Source organism: Lonchura striata, chromosome 1 (genome assembly GCF_046129695.1).
Source record: "Lonchura striata isolate bLonStr1 chromosome 1, bLonStr1.mat, whole genome shotgun sequence".
Classification (NCBI taxonomy): domain Eukaryota; kingdom Metazoa; phylum Chordata; class Aves; order Passeriformes; family Estrildidae; genus Lonchura; species Lonchura striata.
In genome coordinates, this window is record NC_134603.1 from 109635187 (window position 1) to 109654763 (window position 19577).

The following is a 19577-nucleotide window of genomic DNA, read 5'->3' on the forward strand; positions in this document are numbered from 1 at the left end:
CTAATACAAAGTAACTTGTTTCATAACAGAAAAGTTTAGATTGTGAGGAAAATTGTTAAAATGACATGAAGCTTATGGAATTCTTGGCAGCATCCACTTGGCAGCATGACCTGAAGGCTCTGCTGCCATTCAGCAAGCCTATGAAAGGCTGGACAACTGGGTAGAGAGAAATCTAATGAGGTTCAAATAAGTGAAGTATATGGTCCTGCATCTGGGGAGAAATACCCCAAGCACCAGTACATGTTGGGGACTGACTAAGTAGAGAGAAGCTCTGGAGAGAAGGATCTGGAGTCCTGGAGGGTGACAACTTGACCATGAGCTGGCAGTGCCCTTGGGGCCAGGAGGGCCAATGATATCCTGAGAAGACTGATGCCAGCAGGTTGAGGGAGGTGATCCTCCACTTCTGCTGTGCTCTAGTGAAGCCACATCTGCAGTGCGGTGTCCAGTTCTGGCCCCTCAGTACCAGAAAGGCATGGAGTTCCTGGGACAGGTCCACTGGAAAGCCATGGAGATAATTAGGGGTTTGGGGCATCTCAAGAGGAGCTGAGCCTGTTTAGTGTGGAGATGATTGAGACAGGATCTCACTCATGCAGATAAATAACTCAAAGGGAGGTGCCAAGAGGATGATGCCAGACTCTTTCCCATGGTTTCCAGCAACAGGACAAGAAGCAGTGGCTGTAAACTAAAACACAAGAAATTTCACCTCAGCATGAGGAAAAAGTTTACATTGAGGGCAGCAGAGCACTGGATCAGGCTACCCAGGGAGTTCATGGAGCCTCCCTCTCTGGAGACATTCCAACCCCACCTGGATGTGTTCCTGAGTAACCTGCTCCAGGTGACCCTGCCTTGGCAGGTTGGACCAGATGATCTTTAGAAATCCCTTCCAACCCTAAAAATTCTGTGATTCTCTGATCATCCCTGGTGAGACAAAGTGTCTCCTGTCCTTTTAGATGGCATTTCCTCACTGGTGTGAAAATAGTTCTTTGTGGAAGAATAGTTAAAGTCTTTCAGCGCCTCTCTGTTTCCAAATTCTATTACACAGTAAGCTTCTATGAATTAAGTTTGTCCTCAGGACAGTACTGAAATACTGTTGCTTTTGCACACTGGTTTTTGGACCTGATCCGACTAATGACCTGAAGTTTTTTTTACACAGTTTAGTTTTGTTGACTCATGAGAACAAGGTTTGACCCACTTGATCCTTATTAAGATACTTATTAAGAGGATCCTTAGTGGTCAATGTAGATACATCACATCAGTGAATACAGTAGTAAAGAACATGTCTGTGACTAAAGTTTATCCTAGCTTTGGAAATTAAACCCTGTCAGTAGAAACTTAAGTTTACATGGAGGTACTCAGATATTAATATTTTGATTTTCTCAAGATTGATATTTTAATTTCCAGCAGTAGTACATGAGATAATACAATTAAGTAACAAAATTTATTGAATTTGGGACTTGTACTGAAAAAGATACCAGAGTCATTATTGAGTATGTGAAACCAATAGTTCTGGAAGCTGGTTTGCCCATATGTTTTGAAGATAAAGTATTTACACTAGTGTTCTATGAGTGTAGTTATCCAATATCTTGACTATTTTTCCCCCATGTATTAATGGGAAAAGATCTAGTGAAATTAGAATGATAAAATACCCTACAGATCTTGATATCATGAACTAAACTATAACACTTCTCAGCATCCACTTCCTGTCATCTTGGCTAAAGACACCTAAAGGAACCAAATGCTAATTTAAAAAAACAAGCTACTTTGGATGTACAGGATGACATAATAAATGTTTAAAAATCCAGTGAAATTATTAATTGACTTCTGCATTGAAGTGCTAAATTGTAGTCAAACCAAACTGATTGAAGAGTGGTGTTTTGCCTGACTTTTAGGAAAAGTAGTCCATTTGAGGAAGTTGCCATGATATGAACAAAACCAGGAATTTAAAGAATGGGGAATAAGAAAAAAAGGTAATTCTAATCACATCTTGAGTTTGTAATAGTTCCTCTGGGCTAGTTTCATATGCTTAATGTACCTATATGTGGATTTAGTCATACTCCATAGTAAGGCTATATACACTTGGATTTGTTCAATAATATTTACAGTTATGTTTAAAATTCACACCTTGTTTTTCTTTAATGAAAACTAGTTTTCAAACATAGTGGAACCCTGATACTAAGGTTACAAAGCTATTTCTTGTTCTTGGAATGCAAGGGATTTGAAATCAGTAAGGCTACCCCTTTTAATGATGCAGTGAAACTGTACCACAAAGAAATATTTCAGTAGTGCTTGGCTAGCACAATGAAAAAGAAAAAATCTGTGTCAATTGCTGTGTAGCAGTTAAGTGCATTTTCTGTAATCATCTAGAAAAATAGGGGCAGCTACTACACAGATTGTTCCATCATTTTCATCTGTACTAAGTACCAAGTAGGTGTGATTTGCTCCTGCTTTGATTTGACAGTGGCTTAGTTTTACCCTTGGAAAAGTTGCTTGAAGAAACAGGGCAGTCTAGAAGCAGTGAAGAAGAGCCATAGCAATATAAAGTTCACACTGTGCTGGCAAAGCATCCTGCTACATCATCAGTCTTCATTTCAGATTCTGGCCCCTATGGCTTTTCCAGAGCTCTTGTCTTCTGATGATTAGATATATTCTGTTCCCCTGTTTAAATTTATTCATGGTCATTTATCCTTGACAGCTCCAATTTAAAAAGCTGTTCACACCCTTTGATGTTGACCTCAGTGATGTCAGGCCTTTCAGCTGCCCAGTATTAGGCTGTGAGCCCAGATAAGGGACTTAGTTAACCACTCCTGCATTTAGCAGTAGGCTGCTACTCTCCTATTACCTCCTGCCCAATTAAATTGATTTTTACTGCTTTCCCTTGGAAAATTAGAGCTCAGCTTCGGTTCTGTTTCGCCCATGAAAGGTGCATGTTCTTTGGCTTCTAGTCCCAGTGGGCTGGTGGCTATACACTCATTGCAAGACAGGTAACAATTAATTTCCAGATTCCACTACACAAAGGTATTTTTCATGTACAGCACATGATACTCCATCTAGCTTGGTAAAAGCTTGTATTCCTTTTTTTTGTTACCTGATGACAGTTGAGCCTGACTAATTATCTTGATTTACATAATAATTTGAACAGCCAAGTATTTTTCCCTCCATAACAGTGATAAAATGTTCATTTTGTTATGTGTTTGAAACATGGATTGAGATTTTTAAAATTTATTTTTAAAAAACATCTAGGGGATTTGGGTGCTAAACTGCCATTAATTTGTTTTGAAAAGTAATTCAAGTTGCTGTAGGCATCTTTCAAAACAAGCACATAGGATAAAAAGATGGTTAAGCCTGTAGAAATGATACTAGTAAGGCATGTGAGAGACAGGTGTGGTAATCAGGATCATAGGCACATTCCTGTCATTTTTATTTTCGGGAAAGAAAAGCTAATATCAAAATGTGTGGAATGGTTTGGGTTTGGTTTTTTTTCCTTCACAGTTTCCTAAGGTAAGAATACAGAGAATTCTTAGGAATTTAAATGAACAGGTTTGATCTGGCATTTCTCTAAAGCCTAGAGTTGAAGAAAGCAGCTGTTGTCTTAATCTTCGGGCAGGTTTGTCAGAGAGGTTGCGGACCCACAGGCTGTATGAGAGCATGGCAATCCTCTGGAATGGCTCATGCTAGGACAGCTGATGGCAATTCAGACCTCATCTTTCTGCTGCCTATCAGGCTTTTGCCAGGACCTGCTGTGGGAGAGGAGATGCTTCATGTCCAGCTCTCACAATGGGGGTTAGAAGAGGAGAGCTAGCAAAGAATAGTGAAATATCATCAGTTGTCCCAATGCAAGGCATCCAAGACCAGAGCCAGAGCAGCATTCAGGAGAGCTTGTAGAAGTAGCTTGCCTGAGAGCAAAGGCTATTAAGATGTCAGTATTAATGAGATATGAAATTGCAATTACACAGTGCATCTTTCTGATAATTTTTTCCCTCTCGCTGCATTAAAAAGCCCCTTCATTAGGAATTGTCTGCAAACTTTTAAGTAATTTAGCAAGAGCAGCAAGAGTTTGATAGTTACAGAAGCGTTGTGCCTTGTGCCATGGATTATTCTAAAAAAATTTTATGGAGAAAAAGGCCCCATTATTTTTTGGACTTTTTGTATGATCAAAACCCTTACAGAGGCCTTGAGTTAAATAGCTCCTATCATTTTTTTAAAAGATTGCTAATTTTATAAACCAGCTCTGATTACCTTGCAATTTCTAGCCTCTGTCTGCCACTTTTAATAGTGTGAGTGTGTCTGTGTGTGTGTTTTGAAACTAATTACTTGAAAGTCTATTTCTACCTATCTGCTTGTGTTTAAGCACTTAACAATGAATCAACACCCTTCCCCTCCCCCCTGCAGATGCTTTAATTCTTATCTTGCCCTAGTTACCCTGCAGATTGCTTTCATCTTTAGCTGTGCTAACTCCTAATGCTTATCCCTTAAGCCTGGCTTTTGACTTTTGCAATGGCACTTGGTGTATACGTGCGTGGGCAGGTGCATGTGTATAGCCATATATTTTAGAGGGACGTAGTGTGTATGTGTAGTGCTGCATAATAACGAGCTGAAGTATTTCTTGCTGCTTGATTAGTCCCAGTGTTGCACTTCTTCAGTCATTAATTATTTGAAGCAGAGTTGCTGGAGTGACATCTGATGAGATGTCTGAACATTTTAAATTGAAAAGTGCTTTCACCTTCTGCATCCCAAATGATTGTATCACTGTCAGATCTACTTAAACTAGGTTTATACATTCAAACCAGAATTGTCAGCTCCATTAGCCCAGTTTGTTCCCCAGAGCTGTGGAGGAGCATGGATTAATCAGTATTAATCTGATAGGATTGATCAATAGTTTTGATGAGAAGACTTAATGAGACTGGTGAATCTAGGTTTGATTCCCTTACATTCCAGCCACTGCAGTTCTGAAGATGAATATCCATGCACAAGTTTAATGCAGTTTAAGTAAGCCCTCTAAACCTTCCGCTTGTTGATGGGGATTAGTTTTCATGTACAATTTGTTTATTGAAAAGCATTGATATATTAAATACAGGTTAACGGGCTAAATTTTAAAAAAACAGATGAGAAAATTTATCTCTGCCAGATTATGTGCTTAATTTAATACTGGGAGAGATTTTTGTCTACTTTTCAACTTATATGGCCTACCTTTTTAATTAAAAAAAATTTGAAACTTAATTAGTTTTAATTAATAATAATAATAATATTAATATTCCTTGTATTTGTAGAAGTATTCTGTCATGAAGATGTATTAGGATTTGGTGCAAGCTTTTAGAAGAAAGCCTTTCCTTGGGTTGCTGTTTAATTTGTGGGTTCATAAATAACTATATTATGCGAAAGGAATTAATTGGGGAATGTGACAGGACCAGAGCTGATTAAATTTCCTTCAGAGTCTTATTGTAATCTTAGTATGAAATCCTTGGATATTTGGAATGCTAATGATGACATTTTAAATCTAATGTAGCTCTTAAATGATTTGCAGTATTAAAGAAAGTCCAAACAAACAAACCAATTATAAAAAGAAAAAAAAGGCAAAAGAGCATTCTCTGCTCTCCAAAGCAAAACCCAGAACTTCTAGACTATTTCTTTGCTGAAGAAAGTATTCCCTGTGAAATTACAGTGAATTTTTAGAGACATTATTTTTCTTGTTTTCTCTTTGGTGTAGGTTTTTAATTTTGTCATAAGTAATCAGAGACACTGTGCATACCTCTGTTTACTGAAGGGAAAGGTGTTCTGGTGTTTTTTGGGTTTTGCTCACAAAATGTCAGGAATGGCAAGGGTATTTTTGGTGTAGTGAATCTCAGGAGGTCTGGCAAAATGTCCTTTCTTAAATGAAGCGGCCATTAAAGGCTGTATCTTGCCATCAGGTGTCCCTAAATGGCAGATTAAACCAAATCCAGCTAGTGGAGTTGCTGTATTGAAGCTGATTTGTCTGCCTTATTCCTCTGTACTGCTGTAAATGTCTTCCATTGAGTGGATGTTTACTTTTTTTTGTTGGGTTCATGCAGAGCAGTAGGATAAACCACAGATCAAGGAACACCAATTAATTACATTGATTAACTATGGCTGTACTATTGGACTCAGATTTTCAGCATCCTAAATTTTGCAGTTCCAGTCTGACAGAGGATTTTTTTTAATTCTATGTTTTTATTAGGTATAAGCTATATTAAAATCACTGGGACTATTCATGCTGTTTGACTGTATACAAATTTTGCTTTTTAATGGCTCACTGGCAGAGTATGTTCAGGCATTTTGACATGCCCTGAAAGGTAACACCCTTTCAGGATCTCTGCACTGCTGTTTGTACTCAGTAGTTCCTTCATGGAAGGGTTTCACTGAAATCCTTGTGGCTGCTGACTGTGTATAGAAATTAAACCAGTCCTTAAAAGTTGTGGTTTAACATGAAGAATTCCTGTGCATCTAGTCATATTATCCCTGATGAGTTTAAACTTATTTTGAATTTACTTGAGTTCATACAAAGATGTGGTGACTTTCAAATTTACAGGTGTAAAATGCAGGGTAGTGGCCTGCAAAACCTAAATAATTTGAACTGCACACTTTGCAATTTGGTTACTCATAGATAAAGTGAAAGAGACGCATCTCCAGGTTTAAAGAAAGAAATCAAGGCATTAACTATTAGAAAGTTGCTGCTCAAGATATATAGTCTTTTCTGGTGCATTTTTAAAATATATTTACTTTATTGTAAGAGAAGGAATAAACAATCCTCTAACTTCCCACCAATTTGCTTGATGCAGAGGTACCAAAACGTGACACCTTTATGTGGCCTTCAGTTAGGAGAATTTCATAAGTGCTAAGAAAAAAAGTGAACTTCTTTCCTCTGTTAGAGCTAGATCTAAATTTATGAGAGAAGTTTAATCTGGACTGACTGATTTCTTTTGAGCATTGCATGCAGTGTTCTACTGGGGATTACTTCTCTTACAACTGCTTTTCTCCAGTAGACTGTTCCTGTTATCCATGCTAAATTGTTTTGGAGACTACCTATAGCTCAGCCTCTCTCGCTCTTCTGCTACCTCTTAGTCCATAATTGGCTTCATTTTCCTGCCTTTCTGAAAGCTTCCTGCTGCTTTATTCCCTTGGTCCTTGCCCTGCTGCATTACTGGTAAATGTTGTCATGACTCCTGTCTCTTGCAGCTTTGGAGATATGTTGTCCTTTACACTGACTGCATTTGTTGAGCTGATGGATCATGGGATTGTATCGTGGGATACATTCTCTGTGGCATTCATTAAAAAGGTAAATTTGTAATCAATGCTATCTGTTCTATACCAGTTTAAATATTTGAGGTGAGTTGTGATTTGGGTTTGTTTCTTTTCCCTCCTTCGTTTTTTTCCCAGGTACATTATTTAGGTCATTGCTCAAAAAGGGTACATGAAAATGGGATTAGAGTGCTGTCTCAAAGTATAAACATTTGTACTGCAGAATCTGGTTCAACTTCTGTGGAAATCAATTGGAGTAAATTGGGATCAACACAGTATTAGGCTTGTTACATGAGAAATTGCTTATTCAATTACATTGTGACCTCCCTGTGCAGATAAAATACAGTTAAAGCAAAATATTAATATGTTGATGTAATGTAAACTAAAATGAGCAATGGCATATTTCTAGGAAAAAAACCCAGTACTGAAATGTTTCCTCTGGGGTATTGGAATAAGCGAAATGAGTTAGTTTACAATTTGAAATTAGGATGATATCTGAGTTAATCAAGCTGAACTTTGCCCTTCTGCATCTTCCAGTTGAGGTATGTGGTTTTTGAAACAGATCTGTTCATGATTTGCAACATATCCTTCTTTACTTACATGTCAGAGATGCACAAAAGCAGCAGAAACATAATAGTACTCTTTAGGTACAGAGATTTACAAGACTTCAGAAAAAAAATTCGTTACTGATTCAACAGTTCTCATTTACTGGAGAAGAAAAACCCCAATACTACATAATTATTTTTTTACAAAGAGTTTTCAAACCTGATTGAAATTTAAAGTATATTTTTTACAGGTTCAAAAGGTAACAGTTACTTCAGTAAAATAATATCAGAAGCAGTAGTTAAATGGCTATAATCTGTGGCAGAAAAACTTTCATTTTAGCAGAGTGTGTCAGAGCAAGGACTTCAAATTTCATTAGAAAATTGCTACCATCAAAGTAAAAAAAAATTAAAAACCAGACCAAACCTCAGTTTTGGTCATAATAAAAAAATAGTTTAGCTGATCTGAGTTTTGGTCTGGTTTTTAAATTTTTTTCCAATCTCACAGTCCAGGTAGGTTGTGATGACAATTGTTGTTACTTTTTAATGGCAAAGGAAATTCTTCAACTGATTTTAACTGACTGAAGGAGACACAAAGTCCAGAATGCCTTACTTTCTAGGGGAGCTTACTGTGGAGCATGTGAAGAAACTTGCTAAAGTTATTTTAGAGCATTTATTTTGTTATTTGCTGAAAAAAAATGTATTTTTCCAACTTTTGCCCTGTGAATTTTATTGTAACAATAGAAGAAATTGTTGTGTTCCCCTTGTTAATGGCTCATCTCTTCTGTCAGGCTCTTCTACAGGTTTCCCTGGATAATGACGCAATTAAAAAAAAAAACAAAAACAAAACAACCAAAAGACAAACAAAAGCATTTTCACAAAGTACCTATATAAACCAAAACTGGTAGGTAAAACTGGAAGTGAAACTGTTGAGTAAGAAAGGGATCAAGGAGAATGATAGGAGAGTGTGGTGGGTCTAATGCTGGCCAAATGCCAGTGCACCTACTAGAGATATTTATTCATTTTCTGCTGTGAGATAAGAATTAGGAGAAGAGCAAAGCAGGATCAAAACTTTAAAGAGTATAAAGAAAACTTTATTAACATAACTGAAAGAAAGAAGAATAAGAATCAGAATAAAACCTTCAGAATACTTATCCCTTCACACCCTGTTTTCTTTCCCTCTAACAACGTAAAGAGACAAAACCTGGCGCTTTCAGTCAGTTTAGCACCTCTAGAATAGTCTTTTTTCAGTTTTCTTAGGGAGAGGAGTCTCTCTTGCTATGCTATGGAGATTTCTCCACAAGAAACAGTTCTCTTGTGGGTTCAGTGTCACCGTGAATCAGCCACCTGGGAAAGGGAAATCTGTTCACAGTGTGAGTATCCCTCCCATGTTTTACAGCTTTCCCACAGCTGCTTTCCTGGGCCATATTAACTTATGGGGTGCTATTTTAAGGATGAGCTATTCTAGCATGAAAGCAAAAGTTCTCTTCATCCAACTCTGGGAAGCAGAGGTTTTCTTCTCTTCCTGGGGCAAGGTTTCTCATCTCTCTCATTTCTCTCTGTTCAAACGTCTCATTAGATCACAGAGAGTTGGAAGAGAAACAGAGGACAGAGAATGAGGAAAGAGGCTTAGGTGTGTTCTGACCTGCATGCGGTTGGAAGCCAGAAAGGCAGAGCCCTCTGTGGTGCAGTGTGGGCATGGGACAAACATAGCAGAGCACCTTTGGACCATGTCTCATCTCTGTGGCACCAATCTGCAGCTTCATCCTCACTTCTCCGATGCTGGCTTTTGACAGGCCACTTGAGGTCCTTGATGGGTCTGCTCAAGTGACTGACAGGATGGATAAGGGAGCTGATAAGTTTCTGCTGTGGGGCATCTTGCAGTCAGATGCTTCTGCCTTTTGAAGCTTTCATGTTAAATGAAAGCTAAACTTGAATGGGGCTGAATTAGTCTGAATTTTTTCTGGAGTAGTTCTTTAACTTAAAAATGTGGAAGCTGAAGGAGACCTCAAGGGGAGCCCCTGACTCCTTCTAATGATTAAGTGCTTGGTATTGGATGCAGGTGCTCTCCCACCCTTTGGGTGTACCTAAAGACTGCTATTCCAACTGCAGCAAGTAAGACTGATGCTTTCAAGGAGAACTTTATCATTATTTTAAGAGAAAATAGCATCATTGGAAAAACTTCCTTATGATACGCAAAGTTCCCTCAAGACCTTTTTCTTGCGTATGATGATATATAGTTCATTTCCAGATTTTCTAGTTGCCTAAAGGATTTGGACTCCTAGTTCTTAGAAAAAAAAGTCATGATGTTTGGTCATCAAAATTGTCCTGGTCTGGCCAGGACAGAGTTAATTTTTGCAGTATACAGGAGTGGGCATGGCTAGGACTCAGATGTTGTTCTATACCACCTCACATCATTTTCTGGGGACAGGAAAAGGGTTCCTTCTGGGTGGGGATAGCATGGCAAGAATTCAGATATTCCCAGTTTCCACGCTGTAAGCATTTGCGTGTAAATCGTTCATCTGTCTCATGCCCTCTGTTATTGATAGCATTGCTATTACTGTTCTTTTTCTTGCTTCATTGCTGTTTCCAGTAGATTGTTCTTATCTCAACCCATGATGTTTAACTTTAGTGCCTCCAGTTGTCCTCAGGCCTGCCACAGGGGAGTGAGTGAGTGACGCATTGTTTGGGGTGTTAAATGTGAGCACAAAACTGGGAAATACCATTTCTAAACCATGACAAAAATGCTCTACACAAATTTGATACTTCCATCTTTAGTTTCTACAAGAGGATTAATAAAGTTTGTAGCATTGTTTGAGATATTTAAAAAAAATCTTTAAAAATTACTTATGTAATTGCTGTTTCATAAGTGTATGATGCAGAGCCTTAATGGTGACAAATTGTTTACTTCTAAAATATATTGTGTAGAAAACAGGGTGGCAGCCAGAGAAGTATTTTCTGTGTGCCACAACTGTCGGTAGTCAAGTGCAGCTCTAGTTCCTTTTTCTGTAGTCAAGTGCAGCTCTAGTTCCTTACTTTAAAATTATATGCACCCTTTAAAATTTTACTATGCATTAAATTTTAACAGAGACCACAACTTGGACAGATTTTTCTGTACATTTCTGACAACAGGATACTGCAGGCAAATAACTAATGAATGTGCATAATGAAAATCAGATCTGTTTCTTTCACTGTTTTTTTCCCTATGTGTTCTTTTCCTGGTGCAGCTTTTAAATAGTTATAATAATAAATAGTAATAGTATATAACAACTTTTTGTTTAACTTTTGAATTCTCCCTTGTGCCTTAAGTGATGCTGAACCAGGAGGAGAACTCAGATGATGTAGTTTAGTTTGCTATAGGTTTTTCATCTGTTCTCAGTTTACATGTTTAACTCCTATTTCAAAAGAGCATGAATGTGTAAATTCATGGTCTGATTCCTAATTTCCCTTGAAATTGATAGGAAGTTAAGCACCCAGACTCTTTTATGTCCCAAGAGGATTATGCAGATTTTAAGGTTATTACAGGTATTTTACTGAAGAAATAATTTTATTCTTAATGAGGAACACCCATGTGACAGGTTTCCACATGGCAGTGCAAAGCGATCAGGTTGCTTCTTTCTGGAAAAGATGTAGTATTTTGCTGAACTTGCATTATTTTAATAATCAGAAAGTTTGATAAATGAATGCAGGATTAATTTTGGATGTTAAAAGCCCTCTCTCTGTGTGGTGCTACAGAAACAGCAAATAACACAAATTTGAACTCCTGTTGATTCCTGTCTCTTCTAAAGTAGGACCTCTTTTTTCCCACCAGAACTTCAAGTGTGGGAATAGAATTTTTTTAACAGTTTTATTCTCCCTGGAACTTGCATGACTTACTTTTCAAGGTAGACAAGCCTATTATTTCTGGCCAGACGTCATGCTTCAGCAAGGTGGTTATGAATACACACAGCTTGACATGCAAGTTACCCAGCAAACGTTTTGCATCTATGTTCAGTGTGATATGTCTTTTTAAACACACAAGACAGCTTTATACCTTGTGTTTGTGTTTATGATTAAAAGATGTTATGGTCCAAGGTCAGGAGAATAAATGAGGCTGAGGCAGCCTTTCCAAGATGGAGGTTCCAGTTACCTATAGTGCTACACTTCTGCAGGTTCCTACTATGAAAATATTATATCCCAGTGAAACATTAATGTCCACCTGAAGGAGCTGCTGCACCAAGAATAATTCATAAATTTCAGGCTTCGAAAGAGGTGACAAAAATCTGGCAATCTGGGACAAAGTCTGGACACATGGTTTTCCTGCTGCACAAGCAATCCATGGATGTCTGAAAATGGAGGCATCCAGGGGGCACTTGGTTTAATGTGTGAGCAGTGCAGAGTTGCTGTGTGCATACACTGCCCCTGTCGTGGGCCCTGTGGGGAGATCTGGCAGCTCTGTTTGCAGTGCATCAAAACACATCTGGATTACCATTAACAGAGGTGGGGTAGCACAGTGCTTCTGACATGCAGATTGTTGCTCTAAAAAGCACATTGTGCTTTGTATACTTTTGTAAATATTATTTGGCTCAGGACTTACTGGGAGAAGATACCGAGAGTCCAAAACAGAAAAAGGCTAATTGAGTTGCCTCTCTCCTCCTGTTTTCTATGCATTCATGGCTTGGTTATTTACAGAAAGTAAAGTAAATGTATATTCACTGAATTGAATTTTGTTCGTTGTAGGATGTTCCTGCTGTGGTAATGCAAACCAAGTAGCATAGCAAACAGCAAAAAGAAAAGTACTGTAATAGATAAGAAAAATCTGTCCCTCTTTCTTTCTTGTCTCCAGCCAAAGTTGGGTGTTCTTCTCCTTCAGTACTATTTATAATGTCACAAGTGCAAAACTATGCCATTGTCCATGTGTCAACATTTTTAATGTGATTTTATAGGCAGCTGGTCATCTTTTTCAAGCATAGGACAGGCCTTTCTTCCTCCTAAAGGGAAACAATTCTTAGGTTTCAGCAAGCATCCAGAATTGGAAACAATTTATGACTACAGTAGTGGCTTGTAGCAGGAGTACTGAAGAGATGTGTGAAATTTTCTGGAAGGAACATATCAGACTTGAGACAGGGCCACTGTAGTCTGTTACTTTGGCTGTAGAGAGCACGTAACTGTGTTCACACTACATTTCTGTCTGTGCTTTCTCGGTGCCTTTCATTTTGTCTATGTTGGTGTATTTGAAGACAACGCCTGCAGTTCTCGCTGTCTGCATCAGCAGAAGGCAGGTTTCTTCCCGGGAAGCAGGGTGCATGGGCTGGGCAGCCTGCTGGAGAGCGCATGTTGCCACATCTTACTGCACAGCTGTGTTGACTCTGCAGACGAGTGTGCAGCTTGTCATTGCCACACTGCAAAATAGCAGAGGTCAAACTTGGTTTTAATTAATGTGCCATTTGCTTGTGGTAACTTGTAGTGAAAGGGAAGGTTATTAGTGAAAAGATCAACTCTAGACAGTTATGGAACCAGTTTTCCTGATCATCAACAGTTTTAACTGGTAACCTGGAAAGAGCTTTCAGCATTATGGGTAACAGCAAACAGAAGAAAAAGGCATGTTTTTCTAAATTGTGTTTTGCCAGAAAGCTAGATTATAAGTTTCTCTTTTGCCTTAAGCCTAGATATTTTTAGCCGGTACCAGATTTTCTGGAGAAAATGAGAACTTGTTTCCTTGTTTTTAGCAAAGTTTTCTACAAAAAAATTAGACTTGTTTAATTTTTTAATGCTGATCTATCATGTTTGTAATGTAGTGATGAAACATACATATTAGTCAGGTGAATATTGACCATAACATTTGGTGACTTGAGCCACCTGTAGAACCTGTGCCACTGTGCTGTTTGATGGTATATGCTGTGCCTAATTGATAATTTTCAGGTATTCACTTATAACTGGAATGTGGACAAGACTACCTTTTATCCTAATGCCTTTCTGAACCACACTGCCAGTTTTCTTTCTTACCTTTCCCTGTTTTCATGACAAGATGCAAATTCTCGGAATGATTATATTTGTAGATAGCAAGCTACGTGAACAAATTTGCCTCGGACATCTCTATCTTGCAACGGTCGCTGGCAATCCTGGAGTCGATGGTGCTCAATAGCCATGACCTGTACCAGAAGGTAGCACAGGAGATCACAATTGGGCAGCTAATCCCACATCTGCAGGGGTGAGTGCTTATTTTTTTCCCCTGAAAATTTGGAGAAAAGCCAGTAGCATAAAGACCAGCAACCTCCTTTATGATTCCTGCCTCCACTACAAGTGACTGCATAATGGTTAGCAATCTTTCTGGAGTTGCCTGGTCATTAGGTTTTAGGGGGTGTTTTATTTTTTTGTTTGTTTGTTTTTCTATAAGCTACCTATGTATTTGGAAGTGGGGAATGGAGAGAAAAGCACCCTGTGGTAATGAAATACTTAATTAGCATACAGATGGGGTTGTCTTGCTTGCTAGACTCTGGGAAGTGTGGAAGACAAAAGTTGCTCAACTTTTGCTGAATGTATATTTGAAAAGGGAAGGGCTTTTTCCTAAATAGTGATGTGAAGTGCTTAAATGGATGTGAGCTGCCTCTTGTAGCATAGAATAATGTACTGTGCATAGTTATGCTAGTCTCCCACCTGGGACATTTTCAATGCACCTGAAAAGCTTTAATACCAGCAGGTTCATTTCCAGAAGCCTTTAGGGAAGATTTCTCTTCCTATCTCCAGCTGTTGTGCAGCTGACGGGAACCAGTTATCAGACTCTTGCTATGATCAGTGGAGGGTCAATGGCAGTTCAAGGAGTAGTTCATTCAGTTCATTCCACCTTTTCTGAATTCTGAGTCTCCATTTGGGACATCATCTCTCTCTCAGTAATGAAGAAAGCCTGGTCATGACCAGCCTTGGTTACCTAACTTACATGGTTAACATGAAGGGCAAGCAGCTCCTCCACTTCTACCTGTAGAAATGCAGCTGGAAGATCAGTTTCTACAGCTCATATGCATTTGTGTTCTTCTCTCATGTTTACAACATTGTTCCAAACAGGACAGACCAAGAAATCCAGACATACACCATTGCAGTAATAAATGCACTCTTCCTTAAAGCACCAGATGACAAGAGACAGGTAAGTTGATGGGGGTTGTATACCTGTGCATAGGAGAAAAAGTGTTTCATATTCATACCTGCAGTTGTCCCATCACACTTTTCCTGCAGTTAATTCAAACTGAAACTAGTTCTGTTTTTTCTTGCTGGGATATAATTCATTTTAATGGTGCTACCTCCATCTTGCACCAGTATTAGGAGGGATTAAGCATTCTTCCATGCTTTTGTAGTTCCCTGTGACCTCATATGAACCATATTGACTGTGGCTGACTGTAATATTTATTGTACTGAACTCTTTGCCAGCACAGCTTGTAAACTCAAGCTATTTTTTGGTACCATGTTTTTCCCCAGATTTTTTATTAAAAAGTTTGTTTCTTTTGAAAACAAAAATATCTTGCTGTGTAAGCATTTCATGACTTTTATAGTGTGCTATTTTAGTGCCAGATATAAGAAAATATTTCAAGATTGCTACTTGATATTAAGTGGGGATGGAATGTGAAGTGTTATGAAATAGGGAAGTTTTATCCATGTTTATGAAGTTACTAGCTGTATCAAAACAGATTCAGGCATTTATTTATTTAACATTTCTGTCACCGGGAACAGTGATAATTCTTGTAGTGACATACTGTTACTGTCCAGAACAAGTTCACCGAAATTTGCTGATCAGTTCTAAAAAGGACTTTCCTTAGATTTATTTACATTTTTAGATGCTGGTGACTGTTTAAACAAACATCAAAGCACTAATGAGGGTTTTTCAAGGGGGTTTGGTTGGTATTGGGTTTTGTTTCTTGTTCTTAAAAATAGTTTTAATATTGAAAACAGGAAAAGAGTAACCATGGTTTAATTAAGAAAATAGGCTCTTCCACCCCTCAACCTCTCTTTTTTCCTTGTTCCTCCAATACAGTCTTCTATAACTGGTCACATAATAACTAAAAATTAGAATAAAATATTTTCTTTCAATTTTGGCATAAATTTATAATATATTCTTGTAAGAAACCAAAATATTTTGTTTTTTGCATTTGTGAATAGTTGCTGCTGTGTTTCTTTGAAAAGTATTAATCAGTGGGCTTGTGTTCCTTGAATGACAGACAAGTAACACAGTGTGTTGCCAGCAAGCAAAACTGTATCTTGCCAACAGTATAACCACCTAGTGAGGCTGACAGTGAGCCAGACAGACTTCACCTGTAGTACCTGCTGCTGTGACACAGAACTCTTAGTCACTGAGTTTATGATCATCAGGAGATAATGATCTGCTTTGGCTTTGAAGGGTAATAGCTCTGACACTTGCAGAAATTTTTCCTCAGCCTTTAATAACCCAGAACCTGCAGTCAGAATGTGTTAGGTTTCTCTTTATGTCTGTCTTGTGGTTAATTAGTAAACCATACAATAGAGAAGGTAGGTGTCCATTGCCTTCCAAATAGCATTAACAGATGGCACTTACTGAACTCTGTCTTTCTAAGACAATGAACTGAGGTGATGTAGTCTCATGCAATTATCTAGTGATGGGCACTCAAAAGTTAATGTTCAGCACTCATTACTTAATATGGTTAGAAGTGAGAAGCTGCAACAAAACTCATATGACTCTGGGAACTTTGGCACCCTCTCTGCTGCTGGCTCACAGGCATGATGTGGATGGCTGCTCTGCAATTAAGGAAGGGATTTAAATTGGCACTGCTGTCTGAATTTTTTCCCCTCGCTTTTTTTTTTTTTTCTGTCTCTCTGTTTCTGTAACGTAAAACCCAAGAAGTCCGAGATTTTTCTTTTTAATGAGGACTCCCTGGTTGCTGTGCTTGCTCTGCTTCTTCTGCCCCTGTCAAGGACCAAATCATCTAGAAAAACCTAGGTTATTAATAAAAAAAAGAAAATAAAAAAGTCTTTTGGGAAAGAGCTGAGAGCTTGAGCATTGAAATGATACTGTGAATGTTTGAAACACTTCCTTCTCATTTGTCTGCATTTTTTGCAGAGATGTTGCTATGGGAAATGAGATGGCAAATTTGGTCAGATAATTCTTGTTCTCATCAGCTAGGACAGCACTTATATTAGAAGAGGCAGCTTATTAGCTGCTAATATAGCCTTTTTGAAGACAAAGTTAATTTTGATGCAATAATAGGTTTTTTAAAGCTTGTTGCTTGAATCAATTTTAGTTCAGTGACAAAAAACCTAGTATCTCGATAACAGCTTTTAAAATGACAGCTATAAGAAAGAAGTAACAATTTGATAATCTTCTAAAATGTAATTAGAATAGTTTGTTTTTCATAATTTTCTTTGCATTGAATGCAGAAATACCATCTTATATTCTGCACCTGTTAATCTTTTGGCAGTGGATACATAGTTTGACAAAAATCCGACCAGTCTGTTCCAAGCAACACTGAAGTATATCATGTGCCTGGCACTCCCCCTACAGCTCACTTGCGCATTTCTGGGAGAGGTGGAACCATCTATATCACCCATTTGATTGCTCTTTTGCTGTTACGTGCAATTGAAACCTGTGCAGCGAGAAAAGGCTTGAAACCTGAAGCTGAGTTTCTCTTGTCTTTGGTCCCTTGCTCCTGTTTTATCACTGCCATGTTCTGTTGCAGAACGCTTTACCTGGTACAAAGAAAAGAGTTCAACATCTCTGACTGCCTCCCATCTCACAATAAGAGTTATTTTCTTTTTCTGAGCAAGTTCTTGACTAAAACTTGCTTTATTTACACTTTTTCTGCAGGTGTGTTTTGGTCATCCATCCTTTGTATGTTTAATGTTATACTCTCAGTTTTCCTGTCTTCTGGGGGATTTTTTTTTATATAAAAGTGACTAGTATTTATTCTACATTAGTCTTCAGCACTCACAAAGTTCAGCAAGAATGCACTGCATGTGCAAGCATATCTCTAATACACACAGACACACACATTTCTATAGTAATGGAAAAACTCATGGAACTTAAAAATAGGGCATGCTCTTGTAGGTGTGGTTAAGATTAGACTCATGCTTGGTAAGTGTAAAATATTCCCTCCTATGCATTGTCGGACAGTTTGCAGCATGGACAGTTGGGATTAGCTGCTTAAGCATTAAAGGAAAAACATATTCACCTTGATAGTGATTTCAGACAGGTCTAGAAAAACAAGTTAATGTAAGACAAAAGAGTGGACCAATGCCGACATTGCTACTAAAATACAGGGGAGAATTATCATTTGTTATAATGAAACAGTACTAAGTCGTAGGTTGATTTATTGAATGGAAGTTAGAGCACTTGATTTTAAAACAGCTGAAATGTCAGAGTAAATAAGCATTTTATTTGACATCTTGTTTTAAAGTCCTGACTGGCTTCCAGTCCATGCTTCCTTCTGTATTGTTTATGGGGGATAGCTGTGCTTGAACAAGCGTGTAAATACTCTCTTGATCCCACAGAGGTCTCTTCTGAAGTCTTTCACTGTGGGTTATGGATCACCAAAGCCCTCAGTTTGTGATGTACTATCTTGGTCTCTCTTCTCATGGTATTTTGACTTTGTGATCCCCCAAATAATGCATACAGTTATAATGCTGATATGCAACTTCCTTTCATTTATAAGTAACGATGCAGAAATGTAAGACCTTTTAAGCCAGTGTGTCTTTCTAGCTATGTCATTAAAATACCTGCTTCTGGCTATTTTTAATTTTTTTTTTTTTTTTTTTTTACTAAATTAGGAAATGGCAAACATTTTGGCACAAAAGCAGCTTCGTTCCATCATCTTAACGGTAAGTATATGGTTGTCAAAGTTACTGTCGAGTAGGGGAGAGCAAAGGTGACTCCATTTTTGGTTTTCATAAGTCTTGTCTTAATATATTTTAACTGCCTTTGTATTTTGATATGTTTTGAAGCCTTGTAATATAGAAGATAAGATTTGAATGGTGGTTGAATGAGTTCAAAACTCCTTTTTGGAAGGGTTATTTTCTAAGTCAGAAATCGTGGTTTCTTCATGAAAACACTGTGTTTTTTGATTCTTTTGATTATTCTGTCTTGACTGACAAAATTCATCATGATTTGCACACAAGAAGAATAAATTAAATCTAATAGTTAATGTATATAATATTGAAGACCTGCATCTGCTATCATAGAAAATCAGGGATTTTGCCTTTGATGTGAGTAGATTACGTCTTCAATGGAATGAGGGAAAATCTTTCTCTCTAGTGAATGTAAAACAAACTGAACAACAAACAACCCCTCACACTTTCTCATTTGCTATCATAATTTCACTGATGCATATAAAACCCCCAGATTTTATTTCAGAAGGCATGTTTTTACACTGGGTGAGTTCTTAAGAAGTTTGGAAAGATCATAAGGATAATATTCTTAGGTGTTTATTTATTGTCATAAAATGCTCCAGTGCCTTTTGGCAGACAGATTCTATTATTCTCTGGAACTGGACAACATCTGTTGACATATCCAGCTCCCACTTGATGACTCTTTCCTTATGTCCTTTGCTGTGTTTAGAAGCCTGGGTCTGTTTACCATATAAAACTACTTGGTGTTTTTGGCACACCAGGGATTTTTAAATTGTCCATTAGTATTGTGTTTGCTTTCTGAATGGGATAATTCTGCACATATAGGGCATCATATACTAATGTATTTCTAAGCAGTCTTCCTCATACAGATTGGAGTTGTCTAGTAGAGGCAGGATTGTGGTGTGATGCTGGCTCTCTCTTGAGCCCTGCTATTCTATT

At 37.9% G+C, this 19577-nt stretch overlaps 1 protein-coding gene across 5 annotated transcripts in view; it reads left to right on the top strand.

Annotated features, from left to right (window-relative positions):
* The window catches only part of ELMO1 (engulfment and cell motility 1), a 299246-nt gene that overhangs the window by 96460 nt on the left and 183209 nt on the right, over positions 1-19577 (top strand). For all 5 annotated transcript variants that reach the window (XM_021553298.3, XM_021553297.3, XM_031503907.2 and 2 more), the window contains 4 exons: positions 7192-7291; positions 13835-13986; positions 14838-14916; positions 18561-18611. In XM_021553298.3, the coding sequence (XP_021408973.1) occupies positions 7192-7291; positions 13835-13986; positions 14838-14916; positions 18561-18611 (382 nt within the window). The remainder of the gene's footprint in view (positions 1-7191; positions 7292-13834; positions 13987-14837; positions 14917-18560; positions 18612-19577) is intronic.